Source organism: Heterodontus francisci, chromosome 16 (assembly GCF_036365525.1).
Source record: "Heterodontus francisci isolate sHetFra1 chromosome 16, sHetFra1.hap1, whole genome shotgun sequence".
NCBI classification, from domain to species: domain Eukaryota; kingdom Metazoa; phylum Chordata; class Chondrichthyes; order Heterodontiformes; family Heterodontidae; genus Heterodontus; species Heterodontus francisci.
The window spans coordinates 42,647,991-42,671,164 of NC_090386.1; the positions used below are offsets into that span (position 1 = coordinate 42,647,991).

Sequence of the window (23,174 nt, forward strand, 5' to 3'; positions counted from 1 at the left end):
TTTGGAAGGTGCTGTCTAAGGAGCCTTGGTGCATTGCTGCAGTGCATCTTGGAGATGGTAATCACTGCTGCTGCCACTGTGCATCGGTGATGGAGGGTGTGAATGTTTATGGATGGGGTGCCAATCAAGCGGGCTGCTTTGTTCTGGATGATGTCGAGCTTCTTGAGTGTTGTTGGAGCTGCACCCATCCTGGCAAGTGGAGAGTATTCCATCACACTCCTGACTTATGCCTTGTAGACGGTAGACAGGCTTTGTGGAGTCAGGAGAGGAGTGACTCGCCACAGGATTCCTAGCCTCTGACCTGCTCTTGTAGCCAAGGTATTTATATGGCTACTCCAGTTCAGTTTCTGGTCAATGATAGCCCCTAGGATGTTGATAGTGGAGGATTCAGCGATGGTAATGCCATTGAATGTCAAGGGGAGATGGTTAGATTCTCTCTTGTTGGAGATGGTCATTGCCTGGCACTTGTGTGGCGCGAATGTTACTTGCCACATATCAGCCCAAGCCTGGATATTGTCCAGGTCTTGCTGAATTTCTACACGGACTGCTTCAGTATTTGAGTCGCCGCAAATGGTGATGAACATTGCGCAATCAGCGAACATCCCCACTTTGACCTTATGATTGAAGGAAGGTCATTGATGAAGCAGCTGAAGATGGTTGTGCCTAGGACACTACCCTGAGGAACTCCTGTAGTAATGCCCTGGAGCTCAGATGATTGACCTCCAACAACCACAGCCATCTTCCTTTGCGCTCGGTATGACTCCAACCAGCGGAGAGTTTTCCCTCTGATTCCCATTGACTCCAGTTTTGCTGGGGTTCCTTGATGCCACATTCGATCAAATGCTGCTTGAGTTCAGCTCTTTTGTCCCTGTTTGTACCAAGGCTGTAATGAGGTCAGGAGCCGAGTGGCCCTGGCGGAACCCAAACTGAGCATCACTGAGCAGGTTACTGCTCAGCAAGTGCTGCTTGATGACACCTTCCATCACTTTACTGACGATTGAGAGTAGACTGATGGGGCGGTAATTGGCCATGTTGGACTTGTCCTACTTTTTGTGTACAGGACATACCTGGGCAATTTTCCACATTGCCGGATAGATGCCAGTGTTGTAGCTATACTGGAACAGCTTGGCTCGAGGTGCGGCAAGTTCTGCAGCACAGGTCTTCAGTACTATTGCCGGAATATTGTCAGGACCCATAGCCTTTGCAGTATCCAGTGCCTTCAGTTGTTTCTTGATATCACGTGGAGTAAATTGAATTGGCTGAAGTCTGGCATCTGTAATGCTGGAGACTTCAGGAGTGGGCCGAGATGAATCATCAACTCAGCACTTCTGGCTGAAGACTGTTGCAAATGCTTCAGCCTTATCTTTCGCACTGATGTGCTGGGCTCCCCCATCATTGAGGATGGGGATATTTGTGGAGCCACCTCCTCCAGTTAGTTATTTAATTGTCCACCACCATTCACGGCTGGATGTGGCAGGACTGAAGAGCTTAGATCTGATCCGTTGGTTATGGGATCGCTTAGCTGTCTATTGCATGCAAACAATGACAAAAATTCAAGACACAGTCTGCAAATAAAGCAAGAAAACCTGCTTTCTGCTAGCTTCATCGCCATCTAAGAAAAAGGTAACTTCAGCAAAATTAAGCTACCTCCATTTACCTTTGGGAGTGCAAAGAAGAAGAAATTTGTAAGAGAAGAGATATTTCCAACAGTTCCTCCCCAGTTCAGCATTTCCAGTCGGTGACCTCCAATTATTGGACTTTTTGATCATTTAAAAGGACACTAGTTTTAACTAAAATTCATGTTAGTTTATAGTTCTATTTAATAAATGTCCTTGCCTTTATATACCTTTAACCTAACCCTGTATGTTTGTAAGCATGCGTGGTGAAGTTAAGCCCCTTCCTGAGTTTAAGAGTGTGTAAAAAAAAACGCTAATTCTTTGGTTTCACTTGAACAGCTGTGCTGTTGCTGCGGTCGTTATCAGGGTTCGAGGGAGGGAAAAAACTCAATCACTAATCTATTTACAGACAGGCAGTTGGAAAAGCAGAGAAATTTGTTCTGTTATGACCCGGTGAGAAAGGGGTCGAGGGGACCCCCTTAGCCTTCACTTGGTCTTACTGTAACAGGGTTTAATATTAAACACATCGTGTTTTTAGCTCCCCCTTGGTGAATCCTTGTTCACCGCTTTCCAATTATAAGGCAAAGAAACCAGCACACAAACAGGTTTTCTTAGGTTTAAAGTAAAAAGGTTGAAATTTATTAAACTCTAATTTGGTTAACACCTATGGATATATGATGCACCCATGCTAGCATACATACGCGATACACACATGCAGATAGAGACAGAAAAGAGCAGAAAAAAATAAAGTGGAAAAGTTTGAGGCAATATCTGAAGAGTTTTTGTTACGGTTCAGCGAGCTCACTGTAGATTCCTTGATTGTAGGTAGAAAATGCTTTTAGTTGTGGCCCAGTATTCTTCTTAAACCTTGTTCGCTGTAGGAGACTTTTCTCTCTTGGGGTTTCATGCGTCTTCAGTGGATTCAGAGGCTTGTGAGAAAGAGATGGAAGCAGACAGGAGCGATCTTCTCAGTCCAGGAGCAAACAATCTTTCTCCAAACTCTCTGTGGCTAGTTCAAAAACCCTGGAACAGCCAGCTAGTCATGTGACCAGACAGTCCAACCAGTCCTGGCCCCTGTGAAATGCATCATTCCAGCAGGCCCTGGAATGCGCTCTCCCCTCCCCTCACTGTCCAGTGATCAACAACCATTGTGGGTTGAATGCGTCAGGGAACGGTCCTTTGTCTACACAAGCACTGTCTGTTAGTATGCAAATGTTTTTTCCAGCCATGGCTGATCTGTTCAACAAGTCATTTCCTCGCTCCAGCAACAGTTCAAAATCAATATTCAAATGACAAAACCAATGTGCCTCATTCTTGGCAGGTGGGGGCCTGAATGACAAAACAAAAAAAACTTTTCATAACAAACCCAACATAAAGTTTTCGAAAGCTGAATAAAAAAGTCATGCAGGTACTAACTATACCATTAAATAGCAATGGCATGCCAAAAGAAGCTGAAAAAAACAGTTGGAAGAAACTCTGCATGGAATACTGCAACAATACAATTAAACCTGATGATGGCCAGGACTTTTCCCTCGGCGGATGGGAGCCGTCCAACGACTGAAAGGTTGGTAACGACCCAGCCTCCATCTGGCCTGGGGATCCAATCCTCATTTTGCGGTTCCCCGGCCTTTAATTGGTCTGAGGCGGAACGTTCACCCGCTTGAGGCAGCCAGTCCCACCTAATGGAGCTGCCAGCCAATCAGCGGGCCAGCAGTGCTTAGTCCCAGCAGCGCCACAGGGAATGGTGGCCACTCCTGCGTCTGCAACCCAGCCACTGCAAAGATGATGTCAGGGAGCCTGGAACAAAGGTAAGTTTTTGGTGCCTTGCCAGGAGTGATCGGTCGAGCCCCGGCGAGGCAAGGGTGGTCGATTGGGGGGACGTGTTGTGGATGGTCGGGGCAGCAGGGGCGGCCCTCCGTTGGGCACAGGGTGCCTGATGATCAGGCCCCCCCCCCCCCACCAGGACGTCAGAGAGCTGCCTGTTTTTATCAGGCGGCTTCTTTCAGGCCTGGGGTGCCCAACCAGCCACGGGTAAAATCCCTGTGGCAGCGGGCGGAGGCCCTTAAGTGGCCAGTTAAGGGCCTTGATTGGCCTGGGGCAGGTGGGCCATTTTTCACCGCCTAAAGTGGCAGCTGAGGCGGAGCAGGTTAAGAAGGGCCCCGCCAAGCCTCCTGCGCTATTTTACACCCCCCAAACCCCACTACCTTCCCGCTCTTTGGGGGCGCCCAAAATTCCAGCCGACATGTTTTCAAATCACTGGATGGCCTCGCCCCACCCTATCTCTAATTTCCTCCAGCCCCACAACCCTCCAATATATCCACATTCCTTCAATTCTGCCCTCCGAGCATTCTTAATTTTAACTGCTCCATCACTGGTGGTTGTGCCTTTAGTTGCCTGGGCCCCAAGCTCTGGAATTTTCCCCCTAAACCTCTCCACTCTACCTCACTTTCATCCTTTCAGACCCTCCTTAACACCCGTCTCTCACCATGTTTTTGATCATCTGCCCTAAGTATTGCTTTATATTGCTCCTGTGAAATACCTTGGGACATTTTATTATGTTAAAAGTGTGATATAAATACAAGTTGTTGTTATTATTCTCATGAAGACCCCCACCTGCCAAGAATGAGACATATTAATTTTGCCATATGAACATTAATTTTAAACTGTTGCTGGAGTAAAGAAATGACTTGTTAAAGAGATCACCAGACCTTTGACTGGAGGACATTTGCATACTAAGAGACGGTGCTTGTGGAGACAAAGAACTACTCCGTGGTCCAATGAACCCAAATGGATGTTGAACCGCAGACACTGAAGGTGTAAGGAAGCTCGCATTCCAGGGTCTGCTAAAATGATACAATCCACAAAGACAGGACTGGTTAAACCAGCTGGTCACATGACTGACTGGCTGACGCAGGCTTTTGAACTAGACACAAGACAGTTTGAATTCAGAGTGCAGAGTTTGCAACTGAAGTTAGAACAAGAGATCTCTCTCTCCTTCCCCCAAGCCTCCGGACCCACTGAAGACACGTAAACCTCAAGAAAGAAAAGACTCCTACATTGAAACAAGTTTAAGATTGCACTGGACCCCAATGAACAGCAAGACTGACCGGCACCCAAAAACTCAACATCAAACTCAAAGGACTGTAACTACCAAATATTGCCTCAAACTTTTCCCTTTTATTCCTTCTACCTTTTCTATCTCTATCTGCGTACGTGTTTATCGTGTATGCATGCTAGCGTGGTCGCATCACATATTCATAGTCGTTATCCAAATTAGAGTTTAAGATTAATAAACTTCCACTTTCTTGTTTAATTCTAAGAAAACCTGTCTTGATTGATTTCTTTGCCTTACAATTGGAAAGCGGTTAACAAAGATTCACTGAGGGGGGAGCTAAAAACACGGTGTTTTAAAAATAAACCCTGTTACAGTTAAACCAGACAAAGGCTAAGAAGGAACCCCTAGACCCCTTCTCACCTGGTCGTAACATTATTGATGCACTAATTGTAATGTGACTGCAAAACAAGATTTTAGTCAGCACACCAATAGTTAACCTTACAGGTTATATTATTTTACAAGATAATAAACAATAAAGTCTGTTTCGAAACACTTCAAAAAAGTTATAATCGGTAGGTGGGTTGGCTCATAAAATTATTCCAAATCTTTTTCAATTGTAAACCCATACACAGTTAAAGCTACAGCTTATATATCCTTCTGAAAAATGTGGTATCATAATACAGGCCTCTAAGGCTTTCCACTGTTAGTTCCTGCCGAATTCCAGTACAACTCTGTACAGCCCGCCTTCCATACGTAAATGACCCCAGGGTCAGAAATTCAGCCAGGGTCATGGGGCTGTGTGATGGGCAGAGGTTTCCTCTTGTCCTGCTGGAGATGTACACATCCCACCAACTCCCCCCCCCACACACACAATAATCCTGGCTGGTAAATCAACAAAGCAAAGTCCTTTGATTAATTTTCAAACTTACACTCTCCCAGATCTCTATATAAAACACCTAAACACAATTAGATGGTCCCCTGTGCTTCACTCCCCAGTATCCTCCACCTCCTCAAAATTCTCTCTCCTGTGGTCTTGTCTCATTGATGTCCACAATTGCCAGTCCTCCAGTATCCACCCAAATACCACCACACCAATCCCCTCCTCCCCACCCACCCCCCCCCCCCCCCCCCCCCCCCACACTCCCAACCTATGGGGTCTCATCTGACACACAAGCTTAGAGAGAAATAGGTGGACTATTTAAAAGGGGAAGGAAATCATAGCTGAGCCCAATCCTGTTCTCACCTGAGGACACTAACATGCATAAACTTTGCGAAGATTGATCTCAACATCGATCACAAGCTCAGACAATGAGGCCAATTCTGATGAAAGGTCACCGACTCTGCTTTTCTGTCTAGAGGCTGTTGACCTGTTGAGAAGTTCCAGTACTTTTGTTTTTATTTCAGGTTTCCAGCATTCGCAGTATTTTGCTTTCAGTTTACAAACATGGACAACTGACAGCCCTCCATTAGATCCCAGCCGATAACTCCCTCTCTACTGCCTATACCTGAAATGTCAAGTTTCTTTTACAATAATCTTCAGTTAATTCGGTTTTCAGGAGCCTGTGGTCTGGCTCCGAACTTTCTGTGCAGTCTAAAGCCAGCTGTGGGCTCCCAGAGCCGTGTCTAGCCCACTTCATAGTTCCCTCGCTGTTACTAAAGTTTTGCAACCGGTGCTGAGTGTCCCGGCGACTGGAAATCCACAAACAGCCTTCATTTATCCAGAAACACAGCGAGGGTCCTCCATCCTCCCACACCGAGGCCTGGAGACTCCTCTTACAACAGCCGCCCGGGCACTACAACCACTCAAGACCAGGGATCCGGAGGCCTGCGGCCCTGGAGCTGCCCGCTCTCCTCACTCACCTCGCAGCTGCGACACTACCTCCCTTAGGCCCTGCACCAGGTTCCGCAGAGGCAGCCGCAAATCCTCTCCTGTCTCCAAACCAAGATTCTCCACCTCGGCTGATTCGTGCTCCTCCATCTTCCACGCACAGTCGGAAATGGGCAGAGACAGTGGGGAGGGGGGCGGGGCAATGTGAAGGGACGGGGCCAGTAGGAGGGGCAGTTTAAAGGGGCGGGACCAGTGGACGGTCAATGTGAAGGGAGGAGCTAGTGGACGAGACAGTGGGAGATGGGTAGGCCAAAATCTGAAGGGGTGGGGCTGGTGAGCGGGACAATGGGAAGGGGCGGAACTAGTGGGCGGGACAATGTGAAGGGGCGGGACCAGTGGACGGGACAATGGGAACCCGTGGAGCTGGTGGGCGGGATGATATGAAGGGGCGGGACCAGTGATCGGGATAATATAAGGGGCGGGACAATGTAAAGGGGCGCGGCTGGTGAGCGGGACAATGGAAGGGGCGGGGCAGGTCCGGATAAAAGGCGCGGCAATCGGAAATGACTGAGCCTGATAAGGGGCAGGGCAGGGCAACCAGAAGGGGCGGGCCAGGCCAGGCCAGGCCAGGCCAAACATCCAGGGAGGGGCCAGGGCTCTTAATTGCCATCAAAAGCAAGCAAAAAATAACATGCTGGAAATCTGAGCAGAAATGCGGGAAATACTCAGCAGGTTTGGCAGCAACTGCAAAGAGAGTAACAGAGTTAACATTTCAGGTTCTTAGTAATGATTCTGTATGTTTCCATTTACACTTCCTGGAGACCCAGCTTTCGTGTTTTCAGTCCAATTATTTCCTTTTGCCTTGCACCACCATCACTTTTATTATTTATTCCCTCCTGCCTTCCACACTAATACAGACATCCCTTTTATTCATATAAATAAAAGCAAAATACTGCGGATGCTGGAAATCTGAAACAAAAACAAGAAATGCTGGAATCACTCAGCAGGTCTGGCAGCATCTGTGGAAAGAGAAGCAGAGTTAACGTTTCGGGTCAGTGACCCTTCTTCTTTCCCTGTATCTTTCTGATGAAAGTTCATTGACTCTGTTTCTCTCTCCACACAGGCTGTCTGACACGATAGGTGTACCCAGCATTTTCTGTTTTATTCCCCTCCCTTCACTAATTTTCCAGTGCTGGCTCCAATCACTTTGCTCCCAAACCTGATCACATTTCCTCATCTATGAGAGGCAGGTCAAGGCTGGAATGAGGGAAGGTTTCTGGGGTCATACCTGGGACTGCTGTAGGACAACTGGGTACTGCAGGGCCATTCCGGATGGATGGATTAAGATGGGCGGAATGCCTTCCTTCATCCAGTTAACCTTGTGATGTACAATTCTCCGCGCAATGTCATTTCTCCACAAAATTAACCTCTCACTGAGTTTTGTTGGCAAATTTTGTTTCAAATTGAATTAAGGCTGGGTTTCTGACAATGTTTAAGGTAAGCCTTAAAGGAGAAAGTAACCAGTCGTTGTAATGGAGAGATTGCAGACTTAGAAGCACAACTTGATAGGTCTGTTGATTGAGCACAGTCTGGCTCCATCTTAGACTGTGACCAGGTAAGGTGGTGCATGAAGTTTGTGATGTGTGTCAAAGAAAATGACTTCAGTCTTTCTAATGTTAAACAATGTTAATTGCAGCTTATTCAAATAGACATCAGACAAGCATGTCTGACAACATAGAGGTAGTGGAGGGGTAGAAAGATCAGAGCTGGGTCGTGTCAGTATACAGTTGGAATTTGACTCTATGTTTGCAGATGATGCCACCAACGGACAACAACTGAGGATTTGCCCTGCCATGGTTGACAGGGTCCTCGACCACATCTATTTAATTTCCAGCACTTCTGCTCTCACCCCTTCCCCCCAACCCCCAACCTCAGAACTGTTAGGCTTCCCCTTGTCTTCACCTTCCACCTCATTAGTCTCCGCATTCAACAGATCATCCTCCGCCATTTCCACCACCTCCAACGTAATACCATAACACCATCACAAAACACATCATCTCTACCCCTTTCAGCCTTGATAAAGGAATCATTCCCTCTGCAAAACCCTAGCCCATTCTTCAATCATCCCAACACTCACTTCCTTTTCCATGGCCCCGTTGCATGCAGGTGCAGGAGATTGTAACACCTCCCCTCTTATCTCCTCCCTGCTTACCCAAAGTCCCAAACATTCCTTTCAGGCGAAGCAGTGTTTTACTTGTGCTTCTTTCAATTTAGTGTATTGTATTCGCTATTCACAATATGCAACACCACCAACACCACCCCCCCCCCACCCCCCCACCCCCGTCCACCCAACTTCATTGGGGAGGCCAAATGCAGTTTGGGTGACCATTTTGCAGAATGCCTCCATTCAGTTTGCAAGCATCACTCCGAGCTTGAAGTTGCCTGTCATTTTAATTCTCTGTTCCACTCCCACTCTGACCTTGCTGTCATTGGCCTCCTGCAGTGTTCCAATGAAGCTCAACATAATCTCGAGGAACAGCACCTCATCTTTTGATTAGGCATTTTACAACCTTCCGGACTCAACACTGAGTTGAACAATTTTAGATCATAACTTCAGCCCCATTTTGTTTCGTGTTTCTTTGCTGGTTTGTTTTTTTACTCTCTAATTTCTTTCTTATTTCCTTGACTTTGCATTCGAACAGCAACAATCCTGCCATTCACACCACCTCAACACACATATTTTGATTTTTTACTTGACCATTATCACTCTCTTTGTCCTTGCACCATGAAACCTTTTGTCATTTAATCTCTCCTGCTCTCCACCCTATCACAGACCTTCCCTTTTGTTCTTCTTCCCACCCTCCCACCTTTCACTTGCTCAAAACTGATTATATTTCTAATTTTTCCTAGTTCTGATGAAAGGTCACAGACCTGAAACATTAACTCTGTTTCTCTCTACACAGATGCTGCCTGACCTGTTGAATATTTCCATCATTTTCTGTTTTTATTTCAGATTTCCAGCATTCACAGTATCTTACTTTTGTAGACTTTAGGCCTCTGTGCTTAATAACGTGGACTGTCACAATCACGTTATCAAACGAATAATTTTACCATAGAAACAGGAGCGGTAATTTTGACTTTGGGCAATCGTGTAAGTGGGATGCTATGGGATCAGCCGCCCATTATACATCTCTCTCATTTAGAGTCATAGAGTTTTACAGATTTTTTCATTTCTATTGACTTAGCAATGTATGTTTTGAATCAGCCCTAGTAGGTGTATTAAACGAAAACTGAATGCTAAATTTAAATTCAGCTCCTCTGGGTGTTTATATTGTGTTCATTTGGTTTTGACTTCTTTTTATGGCCTCCTAAATAACCATCTATAAATCATGTGGTTGGTCAATGATTGTTCATCATCATCATCATTTAGGCTGTGTTCATCCACTGTAAGATGAAACCCTCCTCAGGCCTTTCCCATTTATCTCTATCCCGTGCTGTTCTCACCCATGGTGTGATATTATGTTATATTATCCTAGGTGTGATATTATGTCACCCTTTCATCTTTTTCTCGGTCTCTCCCTTCTTTTTCCTGATCTTGGCTGCCACTCCATTAGCTTTTTGTCAACCTGTTATCATTTCTTCAAGCAACATGCCCAGCCCATCTCTGTTTGGCTTCTTTTATCTTAACTATGGTTTTCTGGTGTATTTCATTACAGTTGATTTAATCACAAATGGAGATGTGCAACATTTGCCTTTCCAATGCTCTCTGAACTGTACACAGTTTTTGATCTATATATTTTGTAGATGTCCATGATTACGGGCCACATGTCATGGTCGGAAGTGCACACTGGCCATTCGCCCTCCTCCTTAATGCCAGTGGTCTTTTCTTATCACACAGAATATCTCTGTATCTCCAAAACAACTCCATCCTGCCCTAATCCTACCCAGTCCCTCTTCATTTGTACAATCCAGATATTTGTATTCAGCAACTTTTTCAATTTCCTGGTTCTTCAATTTGTATGGCATCTTCTGTTTTAAAGTTTGTCATCTTTGCTTTTCCTTTGTGCATTTCAGTCCAACATTTTTACTCTCTTTATTTAAATTTAGTTTTACTTCCAAGTCTTTAACAGATGAAGTAATTAGTGCAACATCATCTGCAAAGTGTAAGTCTGTTACTTTTTCTCCATCAATATTTAATCCTCTGTCCTCTAAGGGTATCTTCTTGAATATGTCTTTCATTACTGTGGTGGGTATTTTTGGTGAGATAGTATCCCCTTCTCTCACTCCTCTTTCAATATTATCATCTGCATTATGTCACTGTCAATGTGTATTCTTGCCCTCTATGATCTTCACATATCCCTCATTTATTCCTGATTTTCTTAAAGGTATAAATAAATCTCTGTGTTCCACTGAATCACATGCCTTCTCATAGTCAATAAATCCAACACACAGGTTCAACTGATATTTGTTTGCCTTCTCAATGAGTTGGTTCATTGTATATAAATTGTCTGTTGTAGAGTATCCTTCCCTAAACCTGACCTGTTCTCTTGGTTGGTGTTTGTCTAATGTTGTTTCATCCCCTATTTTGACTAATCCTAGTTAGAATTTTGTGCAATTGAGATAATGGACTAATGTATCGGTAATTCTTAATGTTGCCAGTGGACAAAAGCATTTTTTGTGGCAGGGTATGTAATCTGGCTTGCAGTGTCTATTGCATTTGATCTCTTTTTGACTTATCCGTATTAAAGTCATAATAAGACTGCTGTTTCAGTTGATATTTGTTTCAAAGGTTCATCTGCTGGGGCTGATCAGTGCTGTTGCCCAATTTCCAGAAATAAAATGTTGGTAAAAATATTTTTCAGTTTGGGAACAGAATATATTTCCAAACTGTGAAAGTCTACAGTGACGATGTATTCTAACAGTGGAGAGGCTGAAGGCTCTACCCAAATCTGAGGGTCAAAAGTGTGGAGAATACAATCTTGTGGTCTGGGGGAAACAAAATGACAGGATGTTGCAATTCCTGTAGCTCTATGTGACATAGCAGTCGGAAACCATTTGCAGCATTGCCTATCTACAACATCTTGAGAACATAACCATGCTTGGGATAAGCACATGGTTTCTCATAATCAATCAAACTAGACTTTACTCCTATGACTTCTGGAGTATGCTTAAGTAAAGGAAAATGAGTGGTTGTCATTGCTGATTAAGTGAGAGCTCACATGTTTGCACACTGCAGGACCCTGTCGAGTGCAGCTTATTGAAATTCGAGTCGAATTTGCATTAATTAGAGCATTAGGATCAACCCATTTTCCTTCCTTCACCTAGTGATGTTAAGGCCAACAGTAATATCTGCATTGCACCCTGATTGAGAGTAGTCCAAGGACAGAACCCTGGAATCGTTTTGATCTGCATGGCTCAAGACGACAACAGTCAATATTTTAAGAATGGAGAATGATCGATGATGTCTCTTCACAGAGATTCTTCAGTGAGACTAGTGGCCTTTTACCTCTGGCACATGGATTCAAAAACAGTGACTGATTGGATGAAAGACTCCTCTAGTTGCCAACTAGAAATTTTTTTGGACAGTCTCAGACCAATTCCTAGCTGGTAATGTTGTATGCTCGCTTTAAGAGTGATGTTCCTTTAAGAACTCTGTGTGCTAATGAGCTAAGTACCAGTGTGTAGTCATGTGACTAGAAGCTGTAGTCACTCTGCACAGCAACACCCTGGACAAAGGTTCTGTATATCATTTGCTCTGTATTGTATGGACTAGTTTAGATGTTAATAAACCTTCTAGAAATCTTCAAGGAACTGGAATCCATGTACCTCATTGTTTTGCTTAAGACAACAGAAAGAAACTCATGATATGGTGGCAGTGGTGCTAAAAATACAAGATATAAGCTTGAAGACCAAGGGTAAAACAACAAACAAGTGAAGAAACTTTAAAGCAGGTACCTGAAAAGAGTGAAAGAAAGCTACATAACTTAGAAGACTAAGGGCGGCACAGTGGCGCAGTGGTTAGCACCGCAGCCTCACAGCTCCAGGGACTCGGGTTCAATTCTGGGTACTGCCTGTGCGGAGTTTGTAAGTTCTCCCTGTGACTGTATGGGTTTTCGCCGGGTGCTCCGGTTTCCTCCCACCGCCAAAGACTTGCAGGTGATAGGTAAATTGGCTATTGTAAATTGCCCCTAGTGTAGGTAGGTGATAGGGAATATGGGATTACTGTACGGTTAGTATAAATGGGTGGTTCTTGGTCTGCACAGACTCGGTGGGCCGAAAGGGCCTGTTTCAGTGCTGTATCTCTAAATAAATAAATAAATAATAAAAAATAAATAAATAAAAGCTGCGTAGAATGGAAGTGTGGCTGAGCGATCAGGTGAGTCATTGTGCCAAGATCGAGAAATCCCGGTTAAAAAAAGCCTTTGAAGGGTTTTTTAAAAATTCATTTTCTAAAGGCTGTGTGTGTGAGAGAAAAAAAAAGGGGAAACCCTGAAAAGCACACAAACTGAAGAAATCATTAAACCAGTCAAGCGTGAAGAAGATGAATAAACTCGAGCAAAAAAAAGCAAAGGGGAAAACCCTTGAACTGCCTATACAATGGCTGTGTAAATATGCAAGAGAAGTGCTGAAAGAAAAAACAAAGAGAACTGTCAAGTACCTGTTACACTCCGTCAAAGCAGCTAGTCTAAAAAAAAGAACTTTCTTAAAGGGGGAAACAGCAGAGAGTAAATAAAACAAGTTTTAAGCCACAAATAAGTCATAATAAGTACAGTACTTGAAATATAAAGTTGAATATAGAGCATAAAGCAAAAGAACAGTAGAAGGATGGATATCAAATTTCCCAGCATAAACTGGAAGGCCATTGATATTGTATCTGAGTTTGAACTTTTTAAACAAAGAATGCAGTTTTGTTTCATAGATCAACTGGTTGCAGAACAAGAGAAGCAAGCTGTGAAAATACTGATAGCTGTTCGAAATGAGGGGTTATACAGATTCAATACCTCTGGCTTATCTGAAGAGGACCAGAAAGATCTCACAAAGATATGGAAAGTGCTCGAATTTCAGCTTCAGGTAAGGGTGAATTTTAGAATTCATCGCCTGGAATTGATGTCCTACAGGCAGCAACCAGAAGAATCAATTTTTCAGTATATGCCATAGTAAGGGCAACAAATGCGATTTTCAAAAACTGAGCTGTCAGAACGAATGATGGAGCTGGTGATTGTCTCAAGACCTGTAGAAGTGTTTCAAGAAGACCTCTTGGGGGAAAATAGAAAAGTCACAGCATTGATGCGCTGCCAGAAGATGGCAGGAAATATGAAGCCATCGTAGGCGGACAACAGCACCTGCAAGCAATATGTGCAATGGACAATATCGACAAGGTAACCAGGTCACAAAAAGCAAGCAAGCTGTGTGGTACATGTGGTTTGTCCCACTTACTGCAAAGTTGTCCTGCATTTCAAAATCTGTGCAAGGCGTGCAGTGCAAAAGGACACTGGGCCCACATATGCAAGAAATCTGGCTCCAACGACACAACCACAAGTCATAATAGAACACCCAAACGGAAGACAGGTGCAGCAACATGGCAACAGCAACAAGGAGAACGCCAGAGACCTGTCTAAACACAAGCCGATACACGAGTTCCACAGCGAAATAGACCTGAGACAGGACTCAGAGTGGAGCAATTCTCAGCCACAAGATGAAGAGGCATTTCGCATTGTGAACCTGACACATTGTGTTGATGAAGTCAAACAACTGGAAGCTTTTGCTACTATTAGTATCATGTGCCCAAAGAAAGTTGGCAAGCACATACTCAGGACTAAGATTGACACGGGAACTAGTGCAAACATCCTACCAGTCCAAATCCTGAAGGATATGTACTGGGGTAATTGAAAATTAATGATACAACCAGCAACTGCAAAGTTAACAGCATATTATGGGTCACTCATCCCTTGCAGTGGCACACGAACAATACAATGCAGTTATGGAAAGTCAGCATAGAAACCACAAATATTTTACCTGAGAGACATGAGCAGACCAGCAATGGCAGGACTACCAGCATGTAAGGACCTCCACATCGTGACTATCCACGAGATCACCAAGGTACCCATTACAGCAGAAGAGACCAAGGGTACCCGCATTGAGTCAGTCCAGGACTTCCGACAAATGTACCTGGACAGGTGCGAAGCCATAGGAGATTTCAAAATTGATGCAATACTGCACCTCAGAAAGGATGCAATTCTGTCAATCAACCCTCCCAGAAAGTACAGTGTGCATATACAAGAAAAGCTTAAATGCAAGTTGGATAACATGGAATGCAATGACATCATCTGTCATGTGCGTCATCACATAGACTGCTGCAGCTCAATTACGTGCGTACTAAAGAAGGATGGAGCAGTCAGGGTATGTCTTGATGCGAGGCATCTAAAACTCACCCTAAAGAGATGACCCCACAAGATTCCAACACTAGAGGAATTGAATCCCAAGTTCACAGGAGCCAAATTCTTTTCCAAGTTGGATGCTAAACATGGATATTGGTCAGTACGCCTAGCTAAGGAATCTCAGGAAGTTACCACCTTCAGAACAACAATTGGAAGATATTGCTTCCAGGGACTACCCTTCAGCTTATCTATCAGTCAAGATCTGTTTCAGCAGCATATGGACAGAATTATAGAAAGCATGCCTGAATGTATATGCATTGCTGATGATATTGCAGTAATGGGCAAAACCAAAGAAGAGCATGATCGAAATCTTCATTCATTCATGGCAGTAGCTTGTCATGAAGGGCTCGTTTTTAACAGCAAGAAGTGCCAGGTGAATGTAAGTCAGATCAATTTATTTGGCTCCATCTATTCAGGTTGCGGAATCATCCTGACCCAGGCAAAGTCAAAAATGTAAGGCATATACCTACTCCACAAGAATCTTCAGAGATGTCTTAGAGTTTTCAGCTTCTTGGCACCATACATTCAAAATTTTTCTGACAAAGCATCATCACTGAGAGAGCTCTTACAGTAAGACGTACCATATGTATGGCAGGGGACCATCAGCATATGTTGAGTCTCGCTGTCATGCAGGCCCCCACCTGCCAAGCATGAGGTATATTAATTTCGCCACATGGACATTAAATTTCGAACTGTTGTTGAAGTGAAGAAAGGACTTGCTTTAAAAAATTGCCAGATCTTGGCTGGAATGACATTTGCATATTAACAGATAGTGTTTGGAAGGACAAAGCGGCCATTCCCTGACACATTCAACCCACAATGGACTTTTGATCACCAGATGTTGAAGGTGGGGGGGGGGAGCTCGCATTCCAAGTTAATTGCTAAGATGGCCAAATACGCAAACGGACATGGTCAAACCAGCTAGTCACATGACTAACCTGATGGGCAGCCTGAGTTTTTTGAATCTGTTTGCTCCTGGACTGAGAAGATCTCGCCTGCCTGCTCCCATCTCTTTCTCACAAGCCTCTGAATCCACTGAAGACACATGAACCCCAAGAGAGAAAAGTCTCCTACAGCGAACAAGGTTTAAGAAGAATACTGAGCCCCAATGAAAAGCAAGATTTACCTACAATCAAGGACTCTACAGTGATCTCAAAGAACTGTAACAAAAACTCTTCAGATATTGCCTCAAACCTTTCTACTTTATTTTTCTTCTGCTCTTTTCTGTCTCTATTTGCATGTGTGTATCGCGTTTACATGCTAGTGCGGGCACGTCATGTATCTGTAGGCATTAACCAAATTAGAGTTTAAGTTTAATAAATTTCAACCGTTCTTCTTTAAACCTAAGAAAGCCTGTTTGTGCTGGTTTCTTTGCCATATAATTGGAAAGCGGTAAACAAGGATTCACTAACGGGGTGCTAAAATAACGGCGTGTTTAAAATTAAAACTTTTTACAGTAAGACCAGGTGAAGGCTGAAAGGGAACCCTAGACCTCTTTCTCACTGGGTCGTAACACTCACAAACAAGCAGAAACCTGTATCCTGCAGTACTACAATCCAAGGAAGAAGACAACCCTAGAAGTTGCGCCTCACAGATGCAAAGGTTTATCCTCAGCACAATCCAATTACTCAAACATAGAGGGTGAAACATTTGCTATGGTGCTTGGGATCACAAGTTTCCACACCCACTTGTTTGGTAAGCAGTTCACTGTGGAAACTGACCACAAACCACTGGAGATGATCTGGCACAAACTATTGACAATCACACCACCTCGACTACAGTGACCTGTAATGAAAGTACAGGGGTACGACTTTGACGTCTGCTACAAACCGGGTACCAAAATGGACACCTCAGATACGTTGAGCAGATTGCCAAATCCAAACTAGAATTAAGAAGTCCCACTGAATCTACAAATAGACAGCATGGACATCGAGGTGGAAGATGTGCTCAAAATCGATTTATTGCATTTTGGTCAACTGCAATCAGACACAGACAATGACCCACAACTGAAGGCACTGTGGAGAGTCATCATAGAAGGATGGCCTGATACGATAAAAGAGGTGCCAGGAATCCTCAGATGCTTTTGTTCTCTTCGGTATCTTGAGAGGCGTCACCTTCAAAGGAAAACAAATGTTTGTGCCCAAAGCTTTCCGACACGACATCTTCACCAAGGCCATATGAGTATAGAGCGAACGAGACGATTGGCACGAGACACTGTTTATTGGCCAGGGATAAACAGTGACATCAAAAGGTTAGTGAGGATATCCAAGGCATGCCACAGCCACCAGCTACAACAACGTAAAGAACCTTTACACCCTCACAAGATTCCATCAGTCCCTTGGTCCAAAATCACCACTGATCTATTTACTGTGAATGGAGACGACTTTATCTTAATTACCGATTATTTTGCCAAATTTTCAATTGTCAGACAAGTAAAGACACTTCAAGTACGGTTGACACAGATATTTTGAGTGCCATATTCAGTCTGTTCGGTGCACCTGAAGATATTATTTCCGACAGTGGGCCACAGTATACAGGCAGACCTTTCAAGGATATTTGTACCAAATGGGGCATTAACAATGTGACATCGTCACCACACTACCCTAGATCTAACGGTCTTTCCGAGCGGATGGCTCACACAGTTAAATCGCTTATCTTGAAGTGTTGGACAAAGAAACAAGATTTTCATGTTGCCATGTTACACCTCAGAACCTATTGATATGGGCGTACCATCACCAGCGAGATCATGTTTGGCGGACAAGTGAGAACGATTCTCCCAAGCCATCATCTTTCCAAATTCTCTGAGATGCAGGAGACACTACTCGAAAAACAAGGGAGAATGAAGATGGTGCATAACCGACATGCAGCGGCAGAACTACCTCAACGAATGTAGGACAAAAGGTCAGGGTAATACACCCCACAATGACAACATGATTACCTGCAGAGATATCCAAAGTATGCAGTGAGTCTAGGCCTTAGGAGGTTAAAACATCTAATGGAGCAGTGTTGAGGAGGAACCGAAGCCTATTAAGAGCAGTGTGTAATACTCCAATTGCGTACAGCAGACTCAAAAGAACACACTCCGACGATGAGGGTGTGACAGAACAACAGGACAACAACTAACACATTGACAATGTGTCTGCAGGCCAAGAGCATCCAAGGGTGATATCCACATCTTCAGAAGGTTATACCGTAACAAGATCTGGAAGAGTTGTCAAACCACCGAAACGCTGTATGGACTCTTAAGCTTCTGCATTCGTAAAATTCACAATCCTTATCTTTATGCTTGTCAATTTGATAATCTTTATCCCTGTATAACTAATTTTGATATTATCCAATTTTATATGTTTTTACTTGTAGCATACGAGACTTATCTTTGGGAAGAAAAAATGTATGATCGCTTTAAGAGTGATGTCACTTTAAGAACTCAGTATGCAAATGAGCTAAGTGTAGGATGTAGTCATGTGATTAGAAGTCATAGTCACTCTGCACTGTAACACCCTGAACAAAGGTTCTGTATATAGTTTGCACTGTATTGTATATACTAGTTTAGCTGTTAACAAACCTTCTAGAGATCTTCAAGGAAATGGAATCCACATACCTCATTGTGTTGCTTAAGAGAATACAAAGACACTCAAGACAGGTATGGATCCAAAGCACAGGCTTTTTCTAATGAGCAATATCACTCTTTGTGGCTGGTGAAAGAAATTCACACTGTTGTCAGGCAAACCCGCACCTGCCAAGACTGAGGCACACATTATTTCGCCACATGAACATTAAAACTTAAAATTGCAAGCCCTGACATTTCCATGGTAACAGACAATGTTAAAACAATGGAGACTCTGCAGTTGCTCTCCAATACACAGATTTGGTCCAGAGGGAGGGAGGCCCCGGGGGGCGAATTGGTTTCCGGTGGGTGTCCTCCATGGGCCACAAATTAGCCACAAATGAGGGAACTACCCACTCCAAACCTACAGGGAGGACGCCTCGTTTTTGAAGGTGTCCGCCCCATGCAGCGGAGGCCCTTATTTGGGCTCTGGGCAGAAAGGCCATCAAGGGCCTATCCCTCCCCCAGGACAATTGGAACCTATAATCCCGGCGTCGGATTCTGTGATGGCCACTGCCGCTCTGAATCTCCAGCACTCCACCCCCAGCCACGAAACCTGCCATCGGGAGGAGAACAAGATCCAGCCCGTTGTTTGGGGTAGACCGGGTGAAAAGGGATGGGTACAAAGTGGGGAGGCATTCACCCCAAAGCCATAAGAGTCTCAACAACACAGAGGGTGACTTGGCCAATGGGAGACAGATGCCCTTGGTGCCTTGCAGGTGGCTAGGAGAGTGGTCAGTGAGTGCTCAGATGACACAGGGGGTCTTCACCCTCCTGGCACCATGGTAGCAGAAGAGTAGGGGGCAAGGCAGCCAAGGGCAACTAGTCAAGCAGCTGAGAGCAGGAAAAGCAGCAGCTGGCAATGGGGGCACGGCTCTCGGATTTTGGGCCCAGTGGCAATGAGGAGCAACACTTTCCTCAGGAAGGCGGAGCCCTGGGCATCAGGAGGGCAGAGAAGAGGGGCGAGGGGCAGGAGGACATGAAGGCCCTACCCTCTGCACCAGATCTACTGTTGAAGAAGGAGCAACCTGGAGATGACCAAGATCTAGTGCCACAACAGACTACGACGCTCCAGGCAGATGGTCACAGACATCTGTGCCCTCATTGTCAAAGACCTCAAACCTCATAGCACTGGTTGCTATGCCCTACCAATAGCTGTCAAAGTCACTGTGACTTTGAACTTCTTTGCCTCTGGCTCCTTCCAAGGATAGGCAGCAAATCTTTGTGGCATTTCGCAAATGGCAATGCACCACTGCCACATTGCAGGTCACTGATGCCCTATTTGCCAGAGCTGAACAGCACATTCATTTCCAGACCTCACAGGCACAGAGGGCAGTGGGTTTCACTGCCATCGCTGGATTCCCCCAGTTGCAGGGCATCATCAGTTGCACCCATGTGGAAATCTAGGCACCCAGTGACTGGCCAGTGAGAATCATCAACAGGAAGGGCTTCCACTCCCTTAACGTTCAGCTGGTCTACAACCACAACAGGAACTTCCTCAACGTGTGTGCTCACTTTCTTGGCAGCTGCCATGACTCCTTCATCCTCCACCAGTCCAGGCTGCCACAAATCTTTGCTCCAACGCCCCAAAGTCTGTGGATGGATCCTAGGCGACAAGGGAAGAATTGGATATTCACCCCTCGATGAGAACCCCTGACAAAGGCACAGAGGAGATACAACCTGCTCATCAGGGCAACCATTAAGCAAGTCATCGGACTTCTGAAGATGTGGTTCTGTGGCCTGAACCAGTTGGGTGGCACCCTGAAATACACTCCTGCTGGGGTCTTTCTCATTGTGGTGGTCTATGTGCTCTCCATAACATGGCCCTCGAGAAAGGAGTGGGCTTTGAGAATGGTGAGACCCTGGAACAGGATAGTGCATCGGAGGGAAACGAGGAGCAGGTGGTGAGAGAGGAGGAGGATGTGGAGGCAAAGGAGGAGGATACAGAACACCAAGGTGCCCAGCTGCACAAGGAGATGGCCGGGCATGGCATGGGGTAGGGGACGGGGGAGTGTTGGGTTAGAGATGGTTTCTTCAAGATGCCATGAATGTCAGGGATCATTTGATTCAACAGTTTTTTAGCTGAGTCCCTCTGACCCAGGATGAAGGGCATTGGATGCAATTCACTCTGAGGTAACTGTGCTAACTCATCCAATCAAGACAAAGGCTGGAACATCTGGACTCTTACTGCCAATGAAGGATTCACATGTGCCCAGAGCCTTTGCCCTCTCCTTGATTACATCTCCTTCACCACCTCCTACCACTTTTTTGCCATGCTGCCAATAAAAGGACTCTCAGACATGTACCTTGAAGTGTCATTATTTATAAAATGTGAAAGTCTGTTGTGGACAATTCCTTTTTCAGCAAGACTTAACCATTTAAGGCAACAGGATACCGGATTAATAAGTCCAGAGAGTTTATTGAAAGTAAAATAATACTTAACAATTGGAAGTAGAATTATACTTAACTATCTTGGGAATATATCTTTACAGCTCTCGCAGGTGCGCTTGCTGGTCGAGTATTGGTTGCAAAGTGACACGGTCCTCTCTTTTCGGTCTTGATCCCTCATAAGGCATAGACTTGGCTGTTTGTCTGTGCTTCTATCTCCGAGGTCTTCTATTGTTTCTGCGCAACGTAACCTTACAAGACACTAATAACTACTTATTAGTACAGCATACAAAAGTTAATACAGAATACAAAAAGGCTTCTTTAGTCATATGTTAGTATTAAAATGGCGTCTTTGACCTTGTTAGTGGATACAGTATAAAATGGTCAAATTAAGCTAAAATGTAACTACCCAAGCAATGATAACAAAGGGAAACAATGCAAACACAATAAGAAGACACCCCTGTGAACCATTCAGTGCTCCACGTGACATGATGACCTCCTCACTGGGCAACTCTTATGCAGTGCTCTCCTTGTGGCCACAGTGGAAGTAGAAGCAGCATGCTCACTGGTCTCTGCCTGTGTTTGAGATTCATGTAGCAGTCGTCCTCATTGTGGAGATGCCCATGGGATCATTTCCAGAGGCTGCTGAAACAGCATCATTGCAGGGGCAGCCTCCATCACTTGGCCCTGCTGCACTGAGGCTCCCACTGTCAGAGGAGGCTGAGGATGATCAAGGCACCAGGTGAGGTGTTCCACCCTCATCCTCCTCAGTGACATCCTCAGCCCTTGTCGGGGACACCAGCTATGGTGCAACTGGCATCCATTCTAGATATCTCCGTACCCACTCAGAGCGATGCTGCATATGACTCTCCTCGAGGTTGGCTACTTTCTCAATTGAGGAGCTCATGTGCTCATAGCCCTGAGCCATTGTGGTGCAGAAGCTGGATGGACTCCTCCATCCTCAGTCTATGACCCTATATTGCCTCTGGGAACTCCGACATGTGGGAGCACAACTCTTGCTGCTGTTTCAGGTAGATCCTCCTTTCTTGTAACTCCTGCGGCCCTGCATCTGTGCCAAGCTAAGCTGGGCTGTGTCTGTTCTTCCTCCTCCAAGGGGAACTTCCCCCAACTGCTTCTGCCTCCTCCTCCTGCACACTTGTGCTGTACTTCTCACCAGTGGTGTCCTAGCTAAACATATGCCAGGACCCACCGAGGTGAGTGGATCTGTGCTGGTGAACTGTGCTAGTCAGGTGCAACGGTGATTCCTCGGGTTTGTGAGGTTCCTCTGGGGCTGCAGAGGGAGAGGGCGTCCTCGGCTGGACACCTGCACCTGTGGGAGACACAAGAAGAGATGATGAGAACCAGCCTAGGAGAGCAGAGGCCACTGCAGTGCTGAGGCTCCACAATGCAACCAAGTGCTCGGCATGCTACCAGATGGGGTGACTTTCGCTGCACCACCCCCCCCCCCCCCCCACCACCACATTGAGCACTTTGCCCTCTATAATCACCATATGCAGCATGGGCTCCCATCTCATCATCCCAACTTTCTCCTTGTCTGGAATCCTGGCTATCTCCATTGCTGTTTCCTCCATTGACACTATCCTTTGGTATTATGGAACCCCACTGACCTTCTGTACCCTTTCCTGGGAATCATGTGCCCTTTTCTCCTCCAAGGACAAAGGATCCATTAGAAGCTGCATGCATCAGTGGTGACAGGTCCTCAGCAGCGCTATGGCTCTGAGCCATTCTGAACGTCATTAAGTGCCGTAGGCACACAGCCCTCCCATGTTCATAAGCATCATGAGCCTTGAGGGTCCTCAGGTGCTGTGTCTGCTCGAGGGTGCAAGCCCAGAGACCTGTCATAAGAGTTGGGGGTTTTACTCACCCTGCCAGAGCACCTAAGATTTTTGCACCTTTATGGCACTGAATCCACATTCATCTAATCCTGCTTCTGCCCCTGACGGTGGAAGCTATCTCAACTGAGACCTGTTTAGTTTGGGTTGATGGCCTCCTCCTGTCACCCTTTGGGAAGATGACCTCCCTCCTCTCCCTCACAGCCTCAAACATCACATCCAGGTCACTATCTGAGAAGCGGTGCCAGGCCTCCGGCTTTCCAATGCCATCTTTGTACACTTCAGTCCACTCCAATCCTCACAGGATGTCTTCTGCTTGTTAGTGTACATTTATCCACAAAGCTGCTGGAAGTGTGAGGTGATATAGGTGTAGCGAGGACAACAGGACA

At 45.3% G+C, this 23,174-nt stretch overlaps 1 protein-coding gene across 1 annotated transcript in view; it reads right to left on the reverse strand.

Moving 5' to 3' along the window:
• ccndbp1 (cyclin D-type binding-protein 1) overlaps positions 1 to 6,690 on the reverse strand; it is a 43,694-nt gene extending 37,004 nt beyond the window's left edge. Inside the window, exon 1 of the mRNA XM_068048136.1 lies at positions 6,532 to 6,690. Coding sequence (XP_067904237.1) covers positions 6,532 to 6,649 — 118 coding nt within the window. The 5' untranslated portion in view covers positions 6,650 to 6,690. The remainder of the gene's footprint in view (positions 1 to 6,531) is intronic.
• Between the last annotated feature and the right edge of the window lie 16,484 nt (positions 6,691 to 23,174).